This window comes from Erinaceus europaeus, chromosome 12, assembly GCF_950295315.1.
Source record: "Erinaceus europaeus chromosome 12, mEriEur2.1, whole genome shotgun sequence".
Taxonomy (NCBI): Eukaryota; Metazoa; Chordata; class Mammalia; order Eulipotyphla; family Erinaceidae; genus Erinaceus; species Erinaceus europaeus.
Window position 1 is genome coordinate 86,866,671 of NC_080173.1, and position 24,635 is coordinate 86,891,305.

Here is a 24,635-nt window from a genome sequence, read left to right on the forward strand (position 1 = left end):
CAGAACGGGATGAGACAGAGCAGTGGTTGGGCCCAGCCTGTGAAGAGCCTTGTGTGTGGTGTTTGAAAGTCATTTAATAGGTGTTGGAGGAGGGACCTGGGCTGTGGCTCAGCACCTAGAGTGCACAGCTTATTAAGTGCAAGGACAGGTTTGAACTTTTGGCCACCACGTGGGAACACCATGCAAAGGGGGAGCTTCATGAGTGGTGGAGCAGTGCTGTGATACCCCTCCTCCTCTCTGCTTTTTCCTTCTATCTTAGAAAAAAATCTGCCAGGGGTGTTGGAATTATGAAGACACAAATCCTTAGCAGAAACCCTGGCAGAAAAAAAATAGGTAATGGGGGCTCTTTAAGAATTTTTTTTTTTTTTTCTAAACCAGAACACTGCTCAGTTCTGGTTTATGGTGGTGCTGGGGGGGGGGAGGGTGATTGAACCTGGTACTTTGAAGCCTCAGACATGAGAGTTTCTTTGCTTAAGCATTATGCTATCTCCTTTACTCTCTAAGAATTCTTTTCTTTCTTTTTTTTTTTAAACTAAATCTTACTAATGCTGTTTCTTCCTCATCACAGTACCACATTTCAGTTTTACATATGGTTCCTCTCTGGGACACCGTCATCTGTTCAGTAATATAACAATAAATAACTATTGCACAGGTTTAAAGCCTAAGGATCCAGATCAAAGGGGAAAATACGATCAGCAGCAGATTTTTGTTTGTTTCATAGCAGACTCATGGCCAACTGGGGGTGGTGGTGTCTTTATATGAGTTCATAAATCACTTCAAACTACCAGAAATGCCTTATAAAGAGATTTTTGGACTCATTAGATTTGTTCTGCTTTGAAGATGAGAAGAAATAGCCTTTAAATCAGACTAATCTATTTGGGGGCTTAATTTTTGTAGGTATCAAAGTTTTGTTAGCATAGGGGGCATTTCAAGTAAATACAGAAAATTCATGATACTATAGTAAAAAAAAAAAAGTAAAAATATCACAGACCTCCTAAAACCTCAGGAAAAAGCATACCGAGAGTAAAGAAAGGTAGCTACTATGAAAAGCTGTATGATTACTAGCAGAGTCCAAAAAAAGGTTCTTGTTTAGGAAAGAAAAATTGTCATCTTTCAAAAAAAAAAAAAAAAACAAAAACCACTCAACTCAGATAAAGGAAACATGAGCTCTCCAAAGTTTTCAAACAAAATCAGGCAAGATAGGAAGACGTTTCAAGCACTCCTTACAAGGCCCTCCATACCCACAGATGATGTTTTTCATCTGATAATGATACCCAACATTCCCCATATCTGAAGTAATGTCCTAAGTATTTGCAATACATGGACACATTTCCAATTGCATTTAACTGGTAATAGAATCTCTGTAAACCTCTTAATATAATTCCCCATAGGGACACAAATAGGCAACAGAGATAGATGAAAATTTCTTTCTGAAAAGTAGAAATTCCTCAAATTTCTTCTAGAATTAATACGTTGGCTAATTCTTCAGAAGTTCTGACATCAGACTACATACAAATACATTTCTGGAGTTGATGCATATATACTCAAGAGTTCTGAAGGTATTTGGGATTGGCCCGTTTGTCAGGAAAGCTTCAGACACAATCTGATAATCACTAGGGAACTTTACCTCTGTACTTCAAGTTGGAGGAATCTTCAGTCAACACAGATTTTTTCTTGGGATAACTGTTTGATTTCTACTGGAGGAAATGAGTCTCTTTCTAAACACGGGGAGCAACAGTTAGTATATTAGGACGGGTTCTTATAGCCTAACTTTTTGACAAAGATGTTTAAGGGTCTAGAAGCTAACTACAATTTGTTGGGGAGGGTGAGTATGTAGAAATTTGCCTAATTACTTGAGCATATGAGATGCAAAATAGTCATTGACCCAGTGGAATAACTTTAAAAAGTAAGCTTCCCAAAGAATACATGTGGGGCCCAGGTATAATTAATACTCTCTGTGAGACAACAGAGATAAAGTCTATTCTTAGAGCTAGTTTAGGTTCCAAGGATCCTCCAGCTCCAAGTGCACTTGTCTTAAGATGAAGAAGATGATGGTCACATAGGAAGTAGACAAGAGAATGAATTTTAGGGGAAGTAATTGACAACATCATTTGAGAGCTCCAGCACTCAAATTCAAAGAGAATTAACCTATCGAACTAATGTGGCCTAAAATGGCTAACCAACAGGGACAGGGAAATATTGATAGCTCACTTGGATAGTGTACTGTTTAAGAATTTTTTAAACAAAGGGATAGTATCAGATTTTGATGTGAGAGAATTCTGAGGCATTACAAATAGGACCTGGGGTTAAATTGGGAGTAATCCCTATGATGGATAAAGAGTTAGGGGGAGGTGGAGGTAGATAGCATAATGCTTATGCAAAGAGATTATTATGCCTGAGGCTCTGAAATCTCAGGTTGACATCCCCCATCTCCCCCCCCCCCAATAAATCAGAGTTGATCAGTGCTCTGGTAAAAATAAAAATTTAAAAAAAAAACAGCTTGGAAGGTTGGAGCAGAGAAAACAGAATTGGCACGACAGGACTTGATAAAATTGTACTTGACATCAACACTTCCAAATTGAGATTGGATGATACTCATTTTTGTAGCACATAGCATAGTTAATGTTTGTTAAATGAGTAAGATGAAAATATAGGGAGAAGGACTGATAGGAAGGAAGCAGATGGAGTAGAATCTGGGACTTTATATTTAAACAAATTCTGAGTTGATTATCACCTCCTCCAACACTATGGAAGCTTCCTTGTATCGATGTTTATACTTTTGATTGTATTGCATTTACGTAGATAGGAATTGTATAAATTGACCTTCAAGAAACTTTAAAGAATTTAAGTAGGAATTTAAAAGAAAGACTACATAGACCCAAATCGTGGGAAACATACTTAAGTGCCTCCAGAGGTCAGAAGGGGGTGAGATCATTCTTTTTCAATGAGCCAGGTTTTCTAGGTCAGGAAATGTCATGAAATAAACTGACAGTTTCCTTTTGATTTAGTAATTTGCACATATTTAAGTCATGAACTCTGTTTTCTTTTTTTAGGGCAACAATAGTTTCACTGGAAGACTTTGAACAGAGGCTAAATCAGGCCATTGAACGAAATGCATTTTTAGAAAGTGAACTCGATGAAAAGGAATCTTTGTTGGTTTCTGTTCAGAGGTTAAAGGATGAAGCAAGAGGTAAAATTTATAATTTACAGAATATTTTTAGTAATATTTTATCCCAAAACCACTATTTTGAACTTTAGGATCAACTAAAAAATGTTCAACATGGAAATTGAACTCAGGTTCGAATACCACTGAATTGCCTCCTGCTCATTTTTTTTTAAGTTTTAATTAATTTTTTAAAAACCAGAGCTCTGCTCAGTTCTGACTTATGATGGTGTGGAGGACTGAACCCCCCGGACCTTTGAGCCTCAGGCATGAGGGTCTGCATAACCATTATGCTATCGCCCCCACCTTTTTTTTACTTTTCCCCTTCCACTCATTAAAAAAATATATATATTTATTAAATTATATATATATATATATTACATATTTGTATGTATATATGTAAAATGGGGATGTGAGTAAAGAAAAAAAATACATGTACTCCACTTATGGAGTTCTATTCTTTTTGTCTTTGTTGCTTTTATGTTGTGCTAGGGAATCTAACCCAGGACCTCACATGCATACAAAGCAGGTGCTTTTTTGTTGAACTACCTTCCTGGTGTTTTTAAATCTGTATATATATATATTTTTTTGAGATGTGACTCTTGGAAGTTTAATGTTTTATTTATTTATTTATTTATTTATTTATTTATTTATTTATTTCTTAGAGGACAGAGAGAAATTGAGAGAGGACGGGAAGACGGGGAGAGAAAGACAGACACCTGCAGGTGGGGAGCTGGGGGCTCGAACCGGGATCCTTACGCCAGTCCTTGCAAAGTGCACCACGTGCGCTTAACCCGCTGGACCACTGCCCGACCCCCTTAAATCTGTTGTTTAATTTGTAGTTCCATGATTACTACCTGTGAAATTTTCTGTCTAGTGTTTACTGGCTTTTTTGTTTGTTTATCTCCAGGGCTTTGCTGCACTGGGCTGGCTTTTCCAGGTAGAGACAGGCAGAGAGTGAGAGCAAAAGCAGTCACACTCACTCAGTGTGGTAGGGCGACCCTGAAGCTGGGTCATGTGTAGGGCAAAGCAGCACTATCCAAGTGAGCTATGGCCAGTCTGAGCTTATCAGCTCTTTTAGATAGTTTTCTCATGATCTTTCCTGTTTTTGGAAAGAAGGGGTTATTTGTTAAAACATAGCTCATAATGTATGCTATAAGCTCCTATTTATTTACAGTTGTGAACAGAAATACATAACATAAAATTTGCGGCCATAGCCATTTTTAGTAGTCTTATTTATATGCACATTGTTGTGTGACTGATTTCTCTTTCTACTTCATCTTGCAAAAATGAATCTCTCTTCATTGAACAGTTGCTTCCCATTTATTTTAATAAATTTTTCCACCCTTGGCAAACGCTGCTTCTGTGAATTTAACTAGTTAAGATGTCTTACATAGGGAGTTGGGCCGTAGCACAGCGGGTTAAGCGCAGGTGGTGCAAAGTGCAAGGACTGGCATAAGGATCTTGGGTCAAGCCCTTGCCTCTCCACCTACAGGGGAGTCACAGTGAAGCAGGTCTGTAGGTGTCTATCTTTCTGTCTCCTTTTCTATTCTTTCATTTCCTTTTCTTTTCTTCTTTTTTTTTTTTTTTAATATTTCTTAATGAGGAAGATAAGAGGAGAGAGAAAGAACCAGACATCACACTGGCACATGTGCTGCTGGGGATCGAACTGAGGACCTCATGCTTGAGAGTCCAAAGCTTTATCACTGCACCACCTCCTGGACCACATCTCTCCCCTTTTCTGTCTTCCCCTTCTCTCTCCATTTCTCTCTGTCCTATTCAACAATGAAGACAGCAATAATAACTACAATAAAACAAGAGCAACAAAAAAGGAATAAATAAATAAATAAAAGATGTTTTACATAAATGGAATTTAATATATTGCTTTTTGTGACTTCACATTAGTCACAGAATGGCTTGTCCATGTTGTAGCATGTGACAGCATTCCTTCCTTAAAATGGAGTACTGTGTGTCTATATCACATTTTCTTTGTACATTCATCCATGAATGGATACTTATATTGTATTTGCTCTGAATAGTGGCTGCAGTGAACATAGCATGGAACCTAGGACCTCAGAGCCTCAGGCATCAAAGCCTTTTGCATAAATCATAGTATCTTCCTGGTCTTGCAGCTACTGAGCATTTTCTAAGACTATTGTATTCCATAGATACACTTCATTGTTTTTGTAACAATCCTAGAGCTATGATATTTCACAATAAAAACAATTGAATTGATAAAGAATATGTATTAATTTTTTAAAAATAATTTTTTAAATTATCTTTATTTATTGGATAGACAGCCAGAAATCAAGAGGGTAGGGGAGATAGAGAAGGAGAGAGACACCTGCAGCCCTGCTTTACCACTTACAGGTGGTAAAGCTTTCCCCCTGCAGGTGGGGACTGGGGACTCAAACCCAGGTTCTTGAGAACTGTAACGTGTGCTCAACCAGGTATGCCACCACCCAGCCCTGATAAAGAGTATTTTTATGTCATAAGCTTTATTTGGATGCTGTTCTGTTTCTTTTTGCATATAGAGATAGATAACTGTTCTTTTAGATCATAACACTTTTGCTGTAACATTTTAAAATTCTCCAAGATCATTTGGATAGTAGAGTTCACAATTTTTATTCTTTAATGTTTTTTCATTTTTTTGGATAGTGACAGGGAAATTGAGAGGGACGGGGAGACACACACACACACACACACACACACACACACACACACACACACACACACACACTGCAGTACTGTTTTACCACTCATGAAGCCCCTCCCCCTCAGGTGGTGGCCAGGGGCCTGAACCTGGGTCCTTGCACACTGTAATGTGTGCACTCAATCAAGTATGTCACCACCCATACTCTCTCCCCCCACCCCCTCCAAGGTTATTGCTGGGGCTTAGTGCCTGCACTATGAATTCACTGCTCCTGGAGGCCATTTTTCCCATTTTGTTGCCCTTGTTACTTTTGCCATTACTCTTGTTGTTGTCATTATTACTATTGTTTTAATTGTTGCTGTTGTTATTGGACAGGACAGAGAGAAATGGAGAAAGGAGGGGAAGACAGAGGGGGAGAGAAAGATAGATACCTGCATACCTGCTTCACCCTTGTAAAGGGACCCCTCTGCAGGTGGGGAGCCAGGGGCTTGAACCGGGATTCTTAAACCAGTTCTTGTGCTTCATGCCATGTGTGCTTAACCTGCTGCGCTACTGCCCAACCCCCTATAGTCCCTGTTTTTATTCTCTTAGAAATAAAATGAGGGCGGAGGTAGATAGGATAATGGTTATGCAAAGAAACTCTCATACCTGAGGCTCCACAAATCCCAGGTTCAATCCCCTCCACCACTATAAGCCAGAGTTGAGCAGTGCTCTGGAAAATAAATAAGGAATTAATTTTTGAGAAAGAGTACTTGAAAAAGATTGCCTTTGTGACTTTTTAAAATTTTTTTATTAATAGTAGAGCACTGCTCGTCTGGCTTATGGGGGTGTAGGGGATTGAACCTAGAACTTTGGAGACTCAGTCATGAGAATCTGTATAACCATTATGCTATCTACCCCAGCTCTCCTTTGTGACATTCTGAATGTGATTTCTTGATGTATTTGTTTCCTCTAATAAGTATTCCTTGCACCATTTTATAGATTTAAGACAAGAACTAGCAGTGCGGGAGAGACAACAGGAAGTAACAAGGAAGTCAGCTCCGAGTTCTCCAACGCTAGATTGTGAAAAGATGGATTCTGCAGTCCAGGCATCTCTATCTTTGCCAGCTACCCCTGTTGGCAAAGGGACAGAAAATAGTTTTCCTTCACCAAAAGGTTTGTAGTGTCTTTTCTCTTTAAACGTATGGCAGGTTTTTTTTTTTTCTTTTTTCTTTTTTTGCTTCCAGGGTTATTGCTGGGGCTTGGTGCCCGCACCATGAATCCACTGCTCCTGGAGGCCACTTTCCCCAGTTTTTTTTTTTTTTTTTTTTTTTGCCCTTGTTATTGTTGTTGGATAGGACAGAGAGAAATCAAGAGAGGAGGGGAAGACGGGTGAGAGAAGATAGACACCTGCAGACCTGCTTCATTGCTTGTAAAGCAGCCCCTCTGCAGGTGGGGAGCCAGAGGCTAGAACTGGGATCCTTGTGCTGATTCTTATTCTTCATACCATGTGTGCTTAACCATCTGCCCAGCCCCAGATTTTTTTTTTAAGAGAGAGATAGCATACTAGTTATGCAAAGAGACTCATGCTTGAGGCTCCAAAGCCAGAAGTGAACAGTGCTCTTTAAAAAAAAAAAAAGATAAAGAAAGAAATAGGAAGAGGAAAGACAGAAAACCAGAGCTTTGCTCTGGCTTATACTATACTGGCGATTGAAGTTGGTACCTCATGCTTGAGAATCCAGTGTGGGTCTTCCTGGATCTCTCTATGGTAGATTATGCTCTCTTTCCTTTCACTCCTTCCCCATGGGAGATTATCAACTTAATTGGGTTTTTGGATAATATAGACTTGGTAAGTTTCAAGCAAAAATTTTAGCTTACTTCATTTGGTAGTGTGTGTCTTATTACTATCTGCAAAACCATAGCATCACCTGGCAATGCCATACATAGCATTAGGGAAGCTCCGTAGATGGTGGAATGATGCCATGGTATGTCTCCACCTCATCCCTTCACCCCCACCTGAAATAAAAAGAACACTTGCAGCATTGCTTCACTGCTTTCAAAGCTTTCACCCTGTAGGTGGGGACCAAGGCTTGAACTCAGGTCTTTGTACAGTGTAACATGTATGCTCACCTGAGTGCACCACTGCCTGTTTTTAGCAGTGATACATATTTCTATAGAAAAAACAAAACAAAACAACAACAACCACCAAAAAAACAGAGAGAGAGAGAGGGGCGGGGGAGAGAAAACACCTGAAATCTTAGCACTTAAAAGATCACCACTATTTAAAAAATTCATTTTCTTTCTGATTTTGATAATAGAGGGTGAGAGATGAGAGCAGGGTAGGGAGATGAAGCACTGATCCATTGTTTATGGTGGGGTGGGTATGGGAAGAAAGCCCAAGTATCACTCTGGTGTGTATATGCCAGGAGTCCACACTCAAGATCTCATGTTTACCACCTTTTAAGCCACAAGCATTATGTGTTCATTTAGCATTACTTGTAACGATGAAAAGTTTAATATAATCCATAGAATGTTTAAACATTTATGTAATGTCCACTTTTTACTCTATACTGCTTTGTAAATTCAAATGTATAGGGAATTTCATTGTAATCATTTGTCATTTTTTTTTTTTTTCTAGCTATACCAAATGGTTTTGGTACCAGTCCTCTAACTCCTTCAGCTAGAATATCAGCACTAAACATCGTGGGAGATCTCTTACGGAAAGTAGGGGTAAGTGGCTTTTTTTTTTTTTTTTTTTTTCCTCTGTGGTTATTGCTGGGGCTTTGTGCCTACACTAGGAATCCACTGCTCCTGGAGGCCAGTTTTCCCATTTTGTTGTCCTTATTGTTGCTGTTATTGTTGCCATTGCTATTGTTGTTAGATAGGACAGAGGGAAATTGAGAGAGGAGGGGAAGACAGAGAGCAGGAGAGAAAGATAGACACACCTGCAGACCTACTTCACTGCCCTGAAGCAACCCCCTATAGGTGGGGAACCAGGGTCTCGAACTGGGATCCTTCCGTTGGTCTTTGTACTTGGTGCTATGTGCATCTAACCCGTTGTGCTACTGGCCGGCCCCCGTGGTACAGCTTGATTGTTTATCACTGTGTTCAAACTGCCAAGGTACTTATTTTTTATTTTATTTTTTTTGTAGTTGCTATTTTTTAAAAATTTTTTAAAAACCTTTTTAGAAAAATATTTATTCCCTTTTGTTGCCCTTGTTTTATTGTAGTTATTATTGTCATTGATGTCCTCATTGTTGGATAGGACAGAGAGAAATGGAGAGAGGAGGGGAAGATGGGGGGGGAGAGAAAGACAGACACCTGCAGACCTGCTTCACTACCTGTGAAGTGACTCCCCTGCAGGTGGGGAGCCCTACAGTCCATTGGACTTCATTGTCTGAATCCGTATCAGAGAAACAATGATAAACCATGTGGACCTGTGCCACTAGGAAGTTAGTGTTTTTTTTTTTCTTTTCTTTTCTTTTTTTTTTTGCATTTTTGTTCCTATTTATATCTGAGTCTTTTACCTGTTTTAATTATTTTCTCCTAAAATTTCCCACTATTATCTGCTCACTTTAAAAAAATTTTAACCAGAGCACTGCTCAGCTCTGGCTTATAATGGTGTGGGGGACTGAGCCTGGGACTATGGAGCCTCAAGCATGAGAGTCTGTTTGTATAGCCATTATACTATTTACCCCTGCCTGAGACTTTCTAAAATAGTAGAAATTGCATACTTTCCTTTGATTTATGTTCAGTTTTCCATGCTGCTATTTATTCCCATCAAATTTGTGGCTTCTTTATATCCTTCCCCCCCGCCCCTCCCCCCTAGGCATGAAAGTCTGTGTAATCATTACGCTATCTACTGCAGCCCAGTCTTTTTCTTTTTCTCTGTTGGAAAACTCCATTCACTGTTTTGTTTATTTTTTCTTTTTTTTTTTTTATTTAAGAAAGGATTAATTAACAAAACCATAGGGTAGGAGGGGTACAACTCCACACAATTCCCACCGCCCAATCTCCATATCCCACCCCCTCCCCAGTAGCTTTCCCATCTCTATCCCTCTGGGAGCATGGACTCAGGGTCATTGAGGGTTGCAGAAGGTAGAAGGTCTGGCTTCTGTAATTGCTTCCCCGCTGAACATGGGCGTTGACTGGTCGGTCCATACTCCCAGTCTGCCTCTCTCTTTCCCTAGTAGGGTGGGTCTCTGGGGAAGCGGAGCTCCAGGACACATTGGTGGGGTCTTCAATCCAGGGAAGCCTGGCTAGCATCCTGATGGCATCTGGAACCTGATGACTGAAAAGAGAGTTAACATACAAAGCCAAACAAACTGTTGAGCAATCATGGACCCAAAGCTTGGAATAGTGGAAAGGAAGTGTTAGGGAGGGTACTCACTGCAAACTCTAGTATACTTCTGCTTTCTTACTTTGGTGCCATACTCCAAACTCAGTCAATTTCTGCTTTGTGTTTCTACTTCTTCTTTTTTTTTTTTTTTTACATGCATAACATTCCCCAGATTCCCATTTAACAATACAACACCCACTATTTCATTCATCATTTTTCATGGACCTATATTCTCCCCACCCACCCACCCACCCCAGAGTCTTTTACTTTGGTGTAATACTCCAATTTGATTTCAGGTTCGACTTGTGTTTTCTTTTCTAATCTTGTTTTTCAACTTCTGCCTGAGAGTGAGATCATCCCGTATTCATCCTTCTGTTTCTGACTTATTTCACTCAACATGATTTTTTCAAGGTCCATCCAAGATCGGCTGAAAACGGTGAAGTCACCATTTTTTTATAGCTGAGTAGTATTCCATTGTGTATATATACCACAACTTGCTCAGCCACTCATCTGTTGTTGGACACCTGGGTTGCTTCCAGGTTTTGGCTATTACAAATTGTGCTGCCAAGAACATATGTGTACACAGATCTTTTTGGATGGATGTGTTGGGTTCCTTAGGATATATCCCCAGGAGGGGAATTACAGGGTCATAGGGTAGGTCCATTTCTAGCCTTCTGAGAGTTCTCCAGACTGTTCTCCACAGAGGTTGGACCAATTGACATTCCCACCAGCAGTGCAGGAGGGTTCCTTTAACCCCACACCCTCTCCAGCATTTGCTGCTGTTACCTTTTCTGATGTGTGACATTCTCACAGGAGTGAAGTGATATCTCATTGTTGTCTTGATTTGCATTTCTCTGACAATCAGAGACTTGGAGTATTTTTTCATGTGTTTCTCGGCCTTTTGGATCTCTTCTGTGGTGAATATTCTGTCTTACCTAATACCCTGCTGGTAGTTTCAAATCTCAGCTCTGACCCTGGGAAGTTTTCTGCCACCAACAACACTGATTCTCTAGATACCACCTGAGTATCTCACCGTTAATTTCTGGTACTAAAACTTGGAGTAAGTATAGATTCCACAATTAAGTCTCAGAAGTCTGTACCCAGATCAACGGGCTATAAACAGGGGTCTGCATGACTCCTTCTTTAGGTTGGGTACTTTCTAAGATGCTTCATAGAGCCCAGTGAAACATTAAATTTATATTTACCAGTTTATTATAAAGGGTACAACTCAAGAACCAGATTGGAGATAGGCGCATGGCAGGTTTTGATATGGGCACCTTGGGTGCTCCACCCTTCCAGTACTTGGATGGCAGCAACTTGGAAGTGTGCCACACTGTACTTTAGATAAAGACAAAATGGAAAGGCTAAGGTCCATGGTCCTACATTTAGCCTTTCTGGCTCTTAGAAAGTACTTTTTAATCATCAGTTCAACTCCATATTGTGTACTTTAAAGTTAATATAAGCAGTAATGTATATAGATCAGTCGTATAGTACTATATGTACATAGAGTAATCTCCCCATGCCATCATTTTTATTCTGTTGTAAGAGTTGCACTTAGCTCTATAACTTGAAATATTGTGCTTATTTCGTAATATCTTGACACATGCACACACAGATTTAGCTTACATCTTTCCTGGTTCCCCCCCCCCCCCCCCCCGCCCCCAGCACACCAGGGTAATGCTGGGGATTGTACCTGGGACTTTTGGTGCCTCAGACATGAAACTCTTTCTGCATAACCATTATGTTATCTCCCCAGCCCTTTCCCAGTTTTTAATATTTTCTTCTTCAGCTGATTATTTTTATAACTTTCAGTAACATGTTTAATTCTGTTTCTAAGTTTATTATTATTATGCTGCATGCCAATCTGTTGTGTCTCTTTCCCTTCTTGAATTCTCTCTTGTATGGTTCTGAAAATTAGTGAGTCCAATCTACTGTTAGGTTTTGGGAAAGTCATGACACATTTTAACATAGGAAAATGTAGAGAAAAAATACAACACGTCTTTTCCAGCAGTCTGATGTGGTATGCTGATGTATCACAGAGAGAGAACTGGCAATCATAGGTAATCCTTTATGTGCTACAACAGATGTCTTGAGCATTTTGTTTTAAATTATCATTTAGTCGAAGTCATATCAGTTTTTTTCCAAATTTCTGTCATAGTATACTCTTTATCTTTAACCTTTGCATTAAAGTATTCTGAGGCCAGAGGTGGAAGATCACTCACATGGTAGAGCACACACTTTGTCCTGTGCAAGGACCTGGGCTTGAGCCCCTGGCCTGAGAGGAACTTTGTGGATGGTGGAATGGTGTTGTCTGTCGTATGTCTCACTTTTCCCCTCTCTGTGTCTTATCTGAAATTACAAAGAAAAAAAAAAGTTAACCAGGTACAGTGGAGGCCCTGGCTTAATTTTTTCCCCCCTTGTAAATGGAAGAGACCACTTCATTTTTACTATCTCATGTTTTCTCCTTGTTCTGGTGGTGCTTCTTCCTTTTTCTCCTTCAGTTTATTTTATAAGATAGAGGTTGAGAAAGTGAGGACAGAAAATCACTCTTGTGTATGTGGTGTTGGGGACCAAACTTGGGACCTCATATTTGTACATCCAGAGCTCTGTCACTTTGCTGCTTCCCAGGCCACTTTTCCAGTTCCCCCCCCTAACACACACTCTTTGCTGAATGCTCTGATGACATTCTTTGAGGGCTGATACACTTCAGTTTCCCTTCATTATGAACTTTTAGGTAATTCTGTCAGCTCTTGGATCCCATCTTTTTTTGTTGATCATTTTGCTTTTGTACCTTACCTAAGGTACAAAGTTTAGAAATGAGATATGAAAGTTGAACTTGTATTCCTTGTATTGTTATCCATTTAGCTGACTGTCTTCTAAGAGGTCATCAAAATTGGCTTTCTACTATCTATCAGCTCTTACATACTTTTATGACTCTTTCTGTTTATACTGTTTTGTCCACAGATTTGAACTGGAAGCTTCATTCCCACTTCTGCATCCACTTCACTAAGAATCAGGGCCATCTGATTTAAACTTTTGTTTTCCTACTTTCTTTTAGTATCCTCCTATTACTGGCTTCTGTTTGTAGCTATTCTTTCTCTTATCTCAGTGGTAAAAGTATCATATTCTTGTACATAGCTAATTTTATCTCTCTGCTTTGGATCTCATTTCTCTCTTTTCTCATCTTTGTGTCCCCTGTATCACCAGCATTTTATATAAGAATGTACTGTACTACAAAGAGTGGGGGTATAGCATAATGGTTATCCAAAGAGACTTTTATGCTTGGAGCTCTTAAGTCCCAGGTTCAATCTCCCACATCAACATAAGCCAGAGCCTAGCAGTGCTCTGGTTAAAAAAATATATATATTACAAGAATTATTAGAATACTTATGTGTAATGTGTTGTTATGTATTATACATAAACACTTTACATGTAATAGTTACATATTACACATTTTAAAAATCTTAAAGAAAACCAGAAGCTGATATTTTAACAGTCATCCTATTTCTTCTTTCCCAACCAAACTTCTGGAAAATATATCTCCATTTACTGTAAGCATTTCTGATTGCATCCACACTCCTAAGACATTCTAGTCTGAGCTGTTTCCTCCTCACTCCACTAAACAGATTCCTTAGTGACAGTACTGTAAAATGTAATGTATGTTATTTTGTCTTAACTCTTCTTGAAGCATTCAGAATTGATATGTCTTCTTTCCTCTGCCTCTGACCCTGTCATGTCTGGTTTTAGACTTCCTGCCAATTCCTCTTTGTCCTTTTGTGGGATCTTCATCTGATTTTATTATCCACAACTGTGATTACATAAATTATCTGGTATTAGTTTTTTCTAAATCTTGATTTCTAGACCCCTCTTTTTTGAGCATCATATCCAGTACTTGCACTTGAATGTCTTAGATAAAACTTGAGCTTGCTGTAATGACAGACAATGAACAAATATTTTGAACATAAGGAATAAGATCTCTTAATTTTTACTGTACATATAAATATCAAATTGCTAAAATAATGCTTGTTCAGAGCTTATCTACAAGGTCACTGTTTCTCTTCCTCTTTTTATTTTACTAGGTCATTGTACTTTTGCTATTGGAAAGAAGAGAAAGAAGTTTCAATTTGCTTTTGTTATGGTTAAATATGTTATTGAAATTAATTTTCAAAGTGAAATCTTGTTATCTGTGGATTTATCTATACATTTCTTTTTCCCTCCTTCCCTCCCTCCCTCCCTCCCTCCCTTTCTTTTTCTTTCTTCATGTGAGAGATAGGAACAGAGAAAGAACCAGACATCACTCTGGTACATGTGCTGCTGGGGATCGAACTCAGACCTCATGGTTGAGAATCCAGTGCGTTATCCACTGTGCCACCTCCCGGACCACTGATCTACATATTTCTAATTCCTTAGTGTCACAAACAGATTGTTTTTGGGATATAATTTCTCCCCCTCCTTGTTTTTTTCTTCAGGGGGAGGGGTTTCATTTAAAGTCCTTATGAGAAAAGGGGAGTTGGTGGTATGCTTGTGTGATGGTTATGTGTTTCTAGTTCTTTATATGCCATCTACTTATAGAACCTGGCATTGACACGATATTATGACAGATGTTATGGGCACCCAGATTGAAGTAAAAGCTTAAAGGATTGGTGTCATTTTCTGGTGAATTGTTTAATTACTGGCAAAGGGTATCATAGTGTGGGTTGAACTCTCAGAATATAATAGCTTCTAAGTTCATCTAAGGGCTAGGAATCCATTTATCTGCTCTGATGGAGTAGCAGCGACTAAGTCCCATAAATTCAGGCCACATTACAAGCTCTCAGCTGACGTCTTTGCATCTTTGTAGTGTTTGCTGTAATACTATCTCCCACCTCTAAAATGGCAATGGGTAACTTCGCAGTTCAGAAAGAAACAAGGGGGTGTCATCTGGCTGGCAAAGTAGCTCATTTGGATGATGTACTGCTTTACCATGTAAGCAGCCCAGGTTCAAGTCTGGCCCCTCCAACATTAAAGGAAGCTTGGTTAACATTTCTTTCCCGTCTCTCTTTGCGTCTCTGCCTCTTTTTGAAAAGTCAGCTGGAGTGAGATAGCCATGCTGATGATTGGAATAAATAAGAAAATAAAAGTTACTAATATTCCCTTTTTCAATTGGAAAGGTAATGACTTAGCTACTACTGTTAACCGAGAGAGTAAGGGGGTGTGTCTTGAGACAGAAATGGATGGTTTGAAATGCAAATTTTTATGTGCAGCTACTGTTTTGACAACCAAATCCTTCATTCCTTCTTGTAGGCTTTAGAATCCAAATTAGCAGCTTGCAGGAATTTTGCAAAAGACCAAGCATCACGGAAATCCTATATTTCAGGGAATGTCAACTGTGGTGTGATGAATAATAATGGCACGAAGTTCTCTCGATCAGGGCATACATCATTCTTCGATAAAGGGTAAGTCCTGGGACTTGTAAATAATTTATTGAGTATTCCAGTTGTATATTATATGAATTTATTAAAGCATTGGAAGGGTAACGCTCAGTTTTATAAACCTACCTGAAGGTTGTCATCATGCAAATCTTGGGGGACATGAAATGTGTTGTTGTTTTCTTGTCCCCAAGGAGTCTGTTGCCCTGGGAACCTTGACTCAGAAGATTTTGTCCTGGGGAGCAGACTCTATAGGCAGCAGTACTAGGCTCTGGGGACTAAAGGTGACTGACATTTGGGCCTTGTTATCAAAGTACTTAGGCTACATAGTACATTTTCACTGCTGCTGTTAAGGTAGACTATATAACACCATTATCATGCATACTCAGAACTCTGCAACAGACCTTGCCCGGTGATTTTAGAAAAACAGAAAACCACTAGATCAAATACAATTTTGGAGATGCAGGTTCAATATGATGTAAATTGGGGAACTGAGAATTTAATAATATTGTTACAGAATTTCAGCAGACACAAGTTTAATGCCTTAGGCAAAATTGCAGTCAGTACAGAAGGATATAAAGTTAACAATGAAATGTTTTCACATCTTCCCCCCCCCATCCTTACAAGATTTCTAGGGATAAAAAAAATTTCTTATATATCTGATACACACTTTATGGGATTATAATTTAGATACTGTTCTGTACATGCCTAGCATCACTTAAAACTATTGCTGGCATTTATCCATGTGAGTACATGTTTTAACTTCAGTTAAAACAAAACAAAACAAAAAAAATGCTGCATGGCTATAGTCTTGTACAGGTGTGCCTTAATTTAGGCAACTAGTTAGGACCTGCTGTCTGTGCTACCTGAGGGGCAGTTGCTGGTTCGCCAACTTAAGCACTGTGATTCCTAATACTGTTTCTGCTTTAGAATCCGTCCGTTCTTACTCTGTGCAAGCAGTACAAACACAACTTGAGAAAATTTCAGTTTCTTGAATTTTTTTCCCCTTCATATTTCCTGCTTTTCTCAGCACTACACATATGTGGAAGGTCTGATTTGGTAACTGGTTCATTCTAAAAGCTTCTTTTTCACCTTTGTGTGGTGGTATTTTGACTTCTTGTCCCATAAGAGAATTCAACTTTGAAGTATACGTGTTTTCATTAAGGATCAATCTAAAATACCAATATGTAAATTAAAACATCACTTACACACTTTTTAAAAAAAATAACACAAACTTTAAAATATCAGTCTATATCAAAACTTCATCGTATTCATTGAATTTCTAGGAGGATCAGTTATTAACTTTCTTCATGATCTTAGGGAGTGTCTGTTTTTATACAAAATGCTAAATAGAGGTGATAACTAGATTTATATGAGCTGACATTTTTTTCCCAGAACAATATAGGGAAAAATCAGGGATAATCTTCATGAATGTTGCAAACACTGCCTGGTTACTTGTAATGATCTGAATGCAACATGTACTTACTGCCAAAAGAGTATTATTATTTTTTAAATTCATTTGAAGTCATATATTGTGGTGGGCCTTGGGTATGAACTTAAGTGGATATGTCTGGCAGAGATGCCTTAGCATGTAAAGTCCCTAGAGCAGTCACAGTGCCAAAGAGAGTGCATGTTGCCAGTTGAGGCATCCAGCTCCCGTTTGCCTTAGACATAGACTTCCACTTGGTTGCTGCTGCAGAGCACGCGGGCAGTGAATAACCAGAAATGCACACAGCTTTGGATATATATGGAAAATTCATGGTAACCCCAAACTTGGGAGTGAACCTTGGACACTGTGACTAAGCCCTTGCCCCCTTGGAAGTATTCTGGATGTAGTTGTAGACTTGATTTCCTCAGCTGAACCTGGAAATGTGCTTCCTGATACAAAGTTACAGCTGCACTTTAGTTTTGGCCTAGAGAACACACTTTAATTGTACTGCTAGAACATCAAGTTGGCACAGTGCAGTGCTGCGGTTTGAACTCAGGAGTTCATGTTTGAGAGTCCCAACACTACCCGCTATGCCACTTCCTAGGCTATTGGGTTTACTGTGTTTTACTTGCTGCTTTGCTTTGGCTCTGGCTTCCTTCTGACTTGCCTTTTTGTCTCTGACTTTTCTTTCTGCTTACCTATGGACTAGGCAAGAATCACAATGGTATGTACCATCTGCGAAAGAAAGGGGGGGGGAGAGAAATAGTCCGTTTCGTAGCTCATTATTCAGTATGACGAATTAAAAGAAAAGAATGCCATTTCTTGTATAATAGTGTAGTTTGTAGTTTGAGCATGAGAGAATGTTCTCCATTAAAAATTAAGCCTTGGCTTTAGTATTTACTTGCGTTATCTCTCACTCTTAAGAAGTCTATTCTGGGGGAGTCGGGCGGTAGAGCAGCGGGTTAAGTGCACGTGGCGCAAAGTGCAAGGACCCGCAGAAGGATCCCGGTTCCAGCCCCTGGAACCTGCCGGGGAGTCGCTTCACAGGCGGTGAAGCAGATCTGAAGGTGTCTTTCTCTCCCCCTCTCTGTCTTCCCCTCCTCTCTCCATTTCTCTCTGTCCTATCCAACAATGACATCAATAACAACAACAATAATAACTACAACAACATGGACATAAAAAACATGGACAACAAAAGGGAAAATAAAAACAAAATTTAAAAAGTCTGTTCTGTTTACTGTCACTAGTTTTATTACTGCTCCTAGAGACCTTGTCTAGGGGAAAAAGTTAATCGAAGTAGGTTTGTGTGGGTATGAATATAAGTGTCTAGCCTTGCCCTCCTGCCTACGTCAGAATCTTCAGATGCAGTGAGGTCACACAAAACACATAAAACAACAATATACCTTATTGTTACATATTGTTTTGTAGGATTTAAAAATATGTTTGAAGTGGATATTTCAGGTCTTCCTTGAAGCAGTATTTTACTTAGTCTGTGATCACTTCTGCTGTTTGCTGGGCCTGCTTCCCACCTGTTGCTCTTCTGTCTCCTCCAGCCTCTGATAGCTCTTCATGCCATTTATCTAAAAGAATGCAAAATCACGTGTAGTGCAGTCAGTCACCTGAGTTCTTTCTGAAGTGTTCTCTTTTTCTCCATAGGTTTTATTTGGATTCTTATTATTCAATTTTGTAAGCTAGTCTGATTTCCTTTGGACTCTATATAGATGGTCATAGATTAATTTTAAGACACGAGAAACACAGTATTGTATTACTGCTTAATGTTTTTTCCTTTTCTTATTAGGCAAGAAAAAGTCATATTTCCCACGCTGTTCATGGGTAACTGAATTTGTTTGCTGTGCTCTTTTTTGTTCTCAATCACGGTGTGTGCTAGAAGACACATTATTAACAAACTGGTTTTACTAACTGCATGGGGCTGGCCCTGCTTTAACCAACTTAGAGCCAGGAGTGAGCTTTCAAGTTCCTGTTTGACTTGCTTATCTACCATTATTAATGGCTCAGCTATGCAAAAACAGAAACAGAATGTAGTGGTTTGGGGGCAATTGTGACTAGCGGGTCTGATGGCACACCGAATACAGGGTAGGATGCTGTAGTGATGATGCCGAGAACTGAGGTGGGCCACTGTATGCCCTGAACTTATTTGACTGTCTTCCTCGGACCTGGGTTCTTCCTGTTAGCCAATGTCTCTGTTTTCCCAAAGCAGACACTAACGATAAGGAAATCGTGCTGTGTGGGGACTATTCCCTCTACACTCAGTCTTGCACTGACAAAGTAAATTGGAATGACACAGTTGGGAAGGTACATCTAAGTTCTCTGCCTTGCTTTCTAGAAATGTACATTTTGGTGTGCAGAACCTAGGCTGAGGACTAGCTAACTAGAGCTGCACTGAGCTTCCTTTTATCTGTCTAACTCTAGGGAGCCACGGGTTCGGGGTGTGTCTGCCTGCTCTCTTGAAATAGGACCAGCCTATTCTTGTCCTTCTCTCTCTCTCTCTCCTGCCTTCTCAGGTATACTGGCCCTTCTTGGATAGATTTAATCTTCATGCTAGTCTCTATTGCACTAGATTATGGTCCACCCCACTAACTTGTAAATGCTTAGTTTTCCCTGTTAGATCTTCTGTTGTCATTTGACAGCTGTCCTTAGTTCCTTTTATTTTACCTGGAATCCCTATAGACCATGAAATTTCATAGCTTCTGGGACCTTTATTATTTTTTTTACATAGATGATCCTCAGATCTGTATCTCTCCCCCTGCCTATTCTCACTCCATTCAGTCCTGTGTTGTTCACTGGGACATTTATCTTCAGCTCTTTTACTACCCCCTGAAGCCAGATATGGTGAGCACGAAGGCATTTCTTTTCTTTTTTTTGGAAATCTTTCCTCACCATACAACCTTGCTGTTCCTTGAATGAACCTCATCTATAGGTTCAGCTTTTTACATCCCATTTCTCAACTCAGAAGAACTAGTAGATTCTTATTCACTCCCTTCCATCTAGCCACCAAATCAACAATTTCCATTTCCAGACAAGTTGTAATCTCTATATATCTACACACACAAATACATACTATGGAATACTATTAAGCTTTAAGAAAGATGGAATCTTTGTTTTTGGTACAACATGGGTAGAGCTGGTGAGGATTATGCTAAGTGAAGTAGGCCAGGAGAAAGACAAATGTGGATGATCTCACTCATGTGAGACTTAGGAGACAACACAAAGGGTCAGAGGATGGAACATAATAAACCCTCCATCTGGAGCTGAGGTTACTGGGGTGGGGTGGTGAGACGGGGTTGTGAATGGGGAAGAAATCCAGTGCCTTGCAGCACAGAAAAGTCTGCATTTTGGTGGTGGTGGGCAAGGTATGCTAATAGATATTTTGGGGAGGTATGAAACCATACCCCTGAGACAGCAGTAGATATGTAAAATGTTAAAAAGGCTCCTCCCCTAATTACACGTACATTGCTTGCTTGTCTAGTTGCTCGCTCTCCATTTGTCTTCTGCATTGCACTGCTTATTTTCATAAGTGCTCATTTGCACTGGGAGCGCCATGATTGCTCGCAGAGGCTCTGGAGGCTGGTTGTGGACCCCGTGTCCCTATTGGCAAGCTCATCCCCTATTTCCAGCTAACAGAGTGAGCTCGGGTGAATGGTTGAACCTTCTTTTTAGTTTTGTTATTAGCAGTAAAGCAATGGAGATGAACTTGATGTTCAGTGAAGGTTCATCTAACTTGAAAATGCTGCAGTCTCAGTCTTAAACCTGCACTTGGAGCCATCTTATCAGTCGCTGCTTTGCATGCCTTGTGCAACAAATGCCAAGTTTTTCTTGGCTCCTTCTTCTGCTGAGCTTTGGGGACTGTCTTTAGCATAACATGCCCTGCCTGTTGCCATTTTCTTGTGAGGCTGGGAATCTGATAGTCACATTTGTGAGGCCTGTCGAGTTAGAAGCAGACACTAGGGCTCTGGGACTAGTCCAGCAAATGCATATAGGGTATGCATTCCCTTTCCCTAGAAGAGGCACAGACATATTTGGGAGGATAGGGGAAGGGTGGGGGTGATTGAGAGTTCTTAAACATGATGAAGTTCAAATATCAGACTTCCCCTAGTACAGAAAAAACAGGACAAATGCTGAGTGTTTACCATGAAATAGGGAGCTGTACACAAGGGAGAAAAACAGCGTTGTCAGAGCTTCTTGTAGTTTCTGGCCTGTGCTTGAGTGACAGATCTCAAACTCATGATCTGTACTGAGGTCAGGTTCTTCAGATGTGAGCTGGCTCCTTTTTCTTAGCAGTCAGGGTCACTTGTCAAGTGCCTTTGCCTGTTTCTGTAGGAGACCACACTTCCCAGTGTGTGGGACACTGATCTTCGATGAGGAATCTGTGTGGGGTCTGCTATTTAAAGAACCTCTCTCTTGAAGTCTGTGTTCATTTTCCTGGGACTCACTCCTGTGTAAAAGGCTAGGAGGAGGAGTGCAGCTCCTTTCATTTGGCTGCAGCTACCAAAATGCTAATGGGACACATTTTCCGGGGACATTTTTCAGTATGGAAAGGCTTAAATGGCTTCCCGAGAGAGGTTCCAGGCGTTGCCCTAACTCCCTTGCTTCACGGCTGCTTTTCCAGGTGGGTGAGGTGCTCTGTTCACTGGGCCCTGTGCTGAGTCCTAGTGGCAGGCTCTGTGCTGACCTGGTCCTGTAGCTTATGCATCGCAGAGAAGCCTGCCTGTGTGGGTTTGCTTCCTTTACAGCCGAAAAAGGTTATTTTTCTCCCCCTTGCTCATGTACGTTGTAGATTTGGAGGACAGCGTGAAGGCATAAAGCACCAAACAAAAATTCACTCACAAGCCAGAGGGAAGAAAAGTGACTGTTGAGTTGTCCTTCAAGGATCCATGTGGTTGTGTGTTTCCCCACACTCCTCGTCTCCATGAGGAGCGAGTAGGTTCAAAATCCACATATACTACCTTTAAAAATGCACATCCTCGATCAAACAACAGTGTGGTAGCCTCTCTTTCTGTTTAATACTCATGACATGCTGGATATTTGTCCATGCTATTGTAAAAAGCTGTGGCATGTGTTGTTAATGACTAGTTTTTCATCATTAATTGTACTCTTACGTAACTAAGTTGCCCTTTAGCAGACATGTTGGTCTACACTGGGAAACAGTTATGGCTGTGGCTGCAATGGCCAGTGTGCTGCTGGTGCTCAGAAGGGAGCAAGTAGTCTTGTTATCCCAGGACCACTGAGTCTCAAGTCTCTCTCTCTCTTTTAAACATTTATTTATTTATTTCCCCATTTGTTGCCCTTGTTTTATTGTTGTAGTTATTGTTGTTATTGATTTCATTGTTGTTGGATAGGACAGAGAGAAATGGAGAGAGGAGGGGAAGACAGAGAAAGATAGATACCTGCAGACCTGCTTCACCACTTGTGAAGCAACCCCCTGCAGGTAGGGAGCTGGGGGCTCGAACTGGGATCCTCACGCTGGTCCTTGCGCTTTGCGCCATGTGCGCTTAACCCGCTGCACTACCGCCCGACTCCCAGTCTCAGGTCTCTTTTAACTGATGCTTTCTGGGAAGCCACTCCCTTGCTTTGTCAGGATTCTGGTCTGGGCCAGGAAGAAGCATAGTTTTAGAGAGCAAATGAATTTCTTGTGTGTTGAGTGATTTAAAATGATGGTCTCTCTTTCTCTTCCCCCTTCCCTTCTGTGCTCTGGTCACTCCCACAGGGCAGTAAACGGCTTTGACCCAGCTCCTCCTCCTCCCGGTCTGGGCTCTTCACGCCCGTCGTCAGCACCTGGTATGCTGCCTCTCAGTGTGTGAGTGCCCGGCCTTCAAGCGGGGGCTCCTGCCCTCCTCCAGGAACCCAGGACACCTACACCTCATCCCTCGGTGCCTGGGCCCAGCCTGGGCCCCTCTGTCTGCCGTCCCATGACTGGCAGAGGGCAGGCTGCATGCAGTGGTGGCTGCTGGGCCCTGCCCAGTCCCAGGACTCTGCGCGATATCAATATTGGCTGTTTTATCTTCTTGCCGTAGTGCCGTTGGTTTCACATGATTGCACTTTTGTGGGTCACAAGATGATACGTATGTGTATTACTTGGTCACTGGATGCAGAAGTACCCATTCATCACTCCTGCTTCATAGCCCCCATCCTGCTTTACTGATAGGATTTAGTTGTGTTTAGGACAGACATTGCAGATCTTCTAGAAGCCCTCCCTCAAATCAGGTTGACATGTGCCCTTTTTCTGAGCTCCCATCCAAGCGTATTCAGCGTTCACAATCATGTCCCCCCACCCCCAGAGGTTGAGCCTGTTGCTAGCAGGGTCAGGAAGGTCACTGAATTAAGTAACTTTTTTTTTTTTTTTTGCACCTCTGATTTTAGTTTAGCAGTTATCATTCCATAGACTCATCTCCCTGAGCAGTGAAATGCCTCTCTGAGTCCCAGATGGCAGGAGGCTGGGCACATACAAGCTGTGCCCCTGTTCTATCTCCTCCATATGCTTCAGACTCAGGATGTGAGGCGGTAGCAACCTCCTTGTCAGCTTTCTGGTCCTTCAGTGAAATGACATCTTCAGTGCTTTTTTGTTTTGTCTTCGGAGGGCCTGTTCAGTTGTGTTAGGAAGAGTTGAGCGACCTGATGCCAGGGGCATGGCCAGTGCCAGCTTCTGGGGGGGCAGACTGACACAAGTGGTTGTCCCATGCATCCTTTGATTACGCTCATGCTGCATTTACTGTTTACATTATTTTATTGTACATAGGTTTGTAAACATTATCGCCTGAGATATTTGTATATAACTTGGGCTTTGTAGCTTTTATTTATTCAGAACTCATATGGCATGTTAATGATTTATGATGGTGTCCGACTGGGCATTGTATAGGATCATCATGTGGTTAAAAGACTCTTCCCCTCCCCCCAAAAAAATCTTTTAATGTGGAAACAATAAATTTCACAGAAAAAAAAAATTGAAGTTGTTTCATTGAGCTTGTTCTAGTGTAGGGTTGGAGTTACAAAGCCAGGTTCAAACGACACTTCTGAATTGTCATGTTACCTGAGGTGGGCATAGGCCAGTTTGTGGAATGGGACTGAGAAATCTCAGGTGACCCCAGTTAGCAGAAAATATGTTTTCATGATGATTCTCTTCATGATGATCCCCGGTGCTGGTTTCTACCCTTGGTTATGTTGCACAGAAGTGGCTTAGGAATTGCCCAGACCCCAGGTGAGGAAGTTTGAGAGGAAGGACTGGGACCTTGAGGGAGTCGATTACTAAGTCCTGATGGCTTCAGGAGCTGGTCCTCCATTGTGCTGCTTTGCATGGTATGTGTTTGTTTTCTGGGACTAGAGGATCGGGGCATGTGGGTGTCCCCCCTCAGCCCTGGTGAGAACATGCCAGATGTTTGCAGCAGGATACAAAGTACTAGATTCTGGGGAATATGTAAACTGAGTCTCCATTGAAAGTGTCAGATTCTGAGCATGGTTTGCTAAAACAAAGCATACAAATCCTGCACGCAGAGAGGCAGGGAGCTAGCACGGAGTAGAGCACCAGGTTTTCACCCTCAGAGTGCTACAGACTGGGAGCTTCAGTGTGTGGTTCCCGCTCTGTCTGGAAAAAGCCAGTGTGAGGTTGAAGCCCTGGTAATGACACCGTTCGAAAGAAGAAAAAAAAAGCC

The 24,635-nt window shown here is 40.9% G+C and overlaps 1 protein-coding gene across 6 annotated transcripts in view; it reads left to right on the forward strand.

The window, feature by feature from the left end:
- NDEL1 (nudE neurodevelopment protein 1 like 1) overlaps positions 1–23,930 on the forward strand; it is a 75,353-nt gene extending 51,423 nt beyond the window's left edge. For 3 of the 6 annotated variants that reach the window (XM_060204401.1, XM_060204400.1, XM_016188323.2), the window contains 6 exons: positions 3,054–3,190; positions 6,798–6,971; positions 8,434–8,525; positions 15,418–15,569; positions 17,681–17,695; positions 22,697–23,930. In XM_060204401.1, the coding sequence (XP_060060384.1) occupies positions 3,054–3,190; positions 6,798–6,971; positions 8,434–8,525; positions 15,418–15,569; positions 17,681–17,695; positions 22,697–22,790 (664 nt within the window). In that variant the 3' untranslated portion in view covers positions 22,791–23,930. Of the gene's footprint in view, positions 1–3,053; positions 3,191–6,797; positions 6,972–8,433; positions 8,526–15,417; positions 15,570–17,680; positions 17,696–18,769; positions 18,849–22,696 lie in introns of all 6 variants that reach the window. The other 3 variants (XM_060204402.1, XM_007522516.2, XM_007522509.2) reach the window with 3 other exon arrangements.
- The last annotated feature ends 705 nt before the right edge of the window (positions 23,931–24,635 follow it).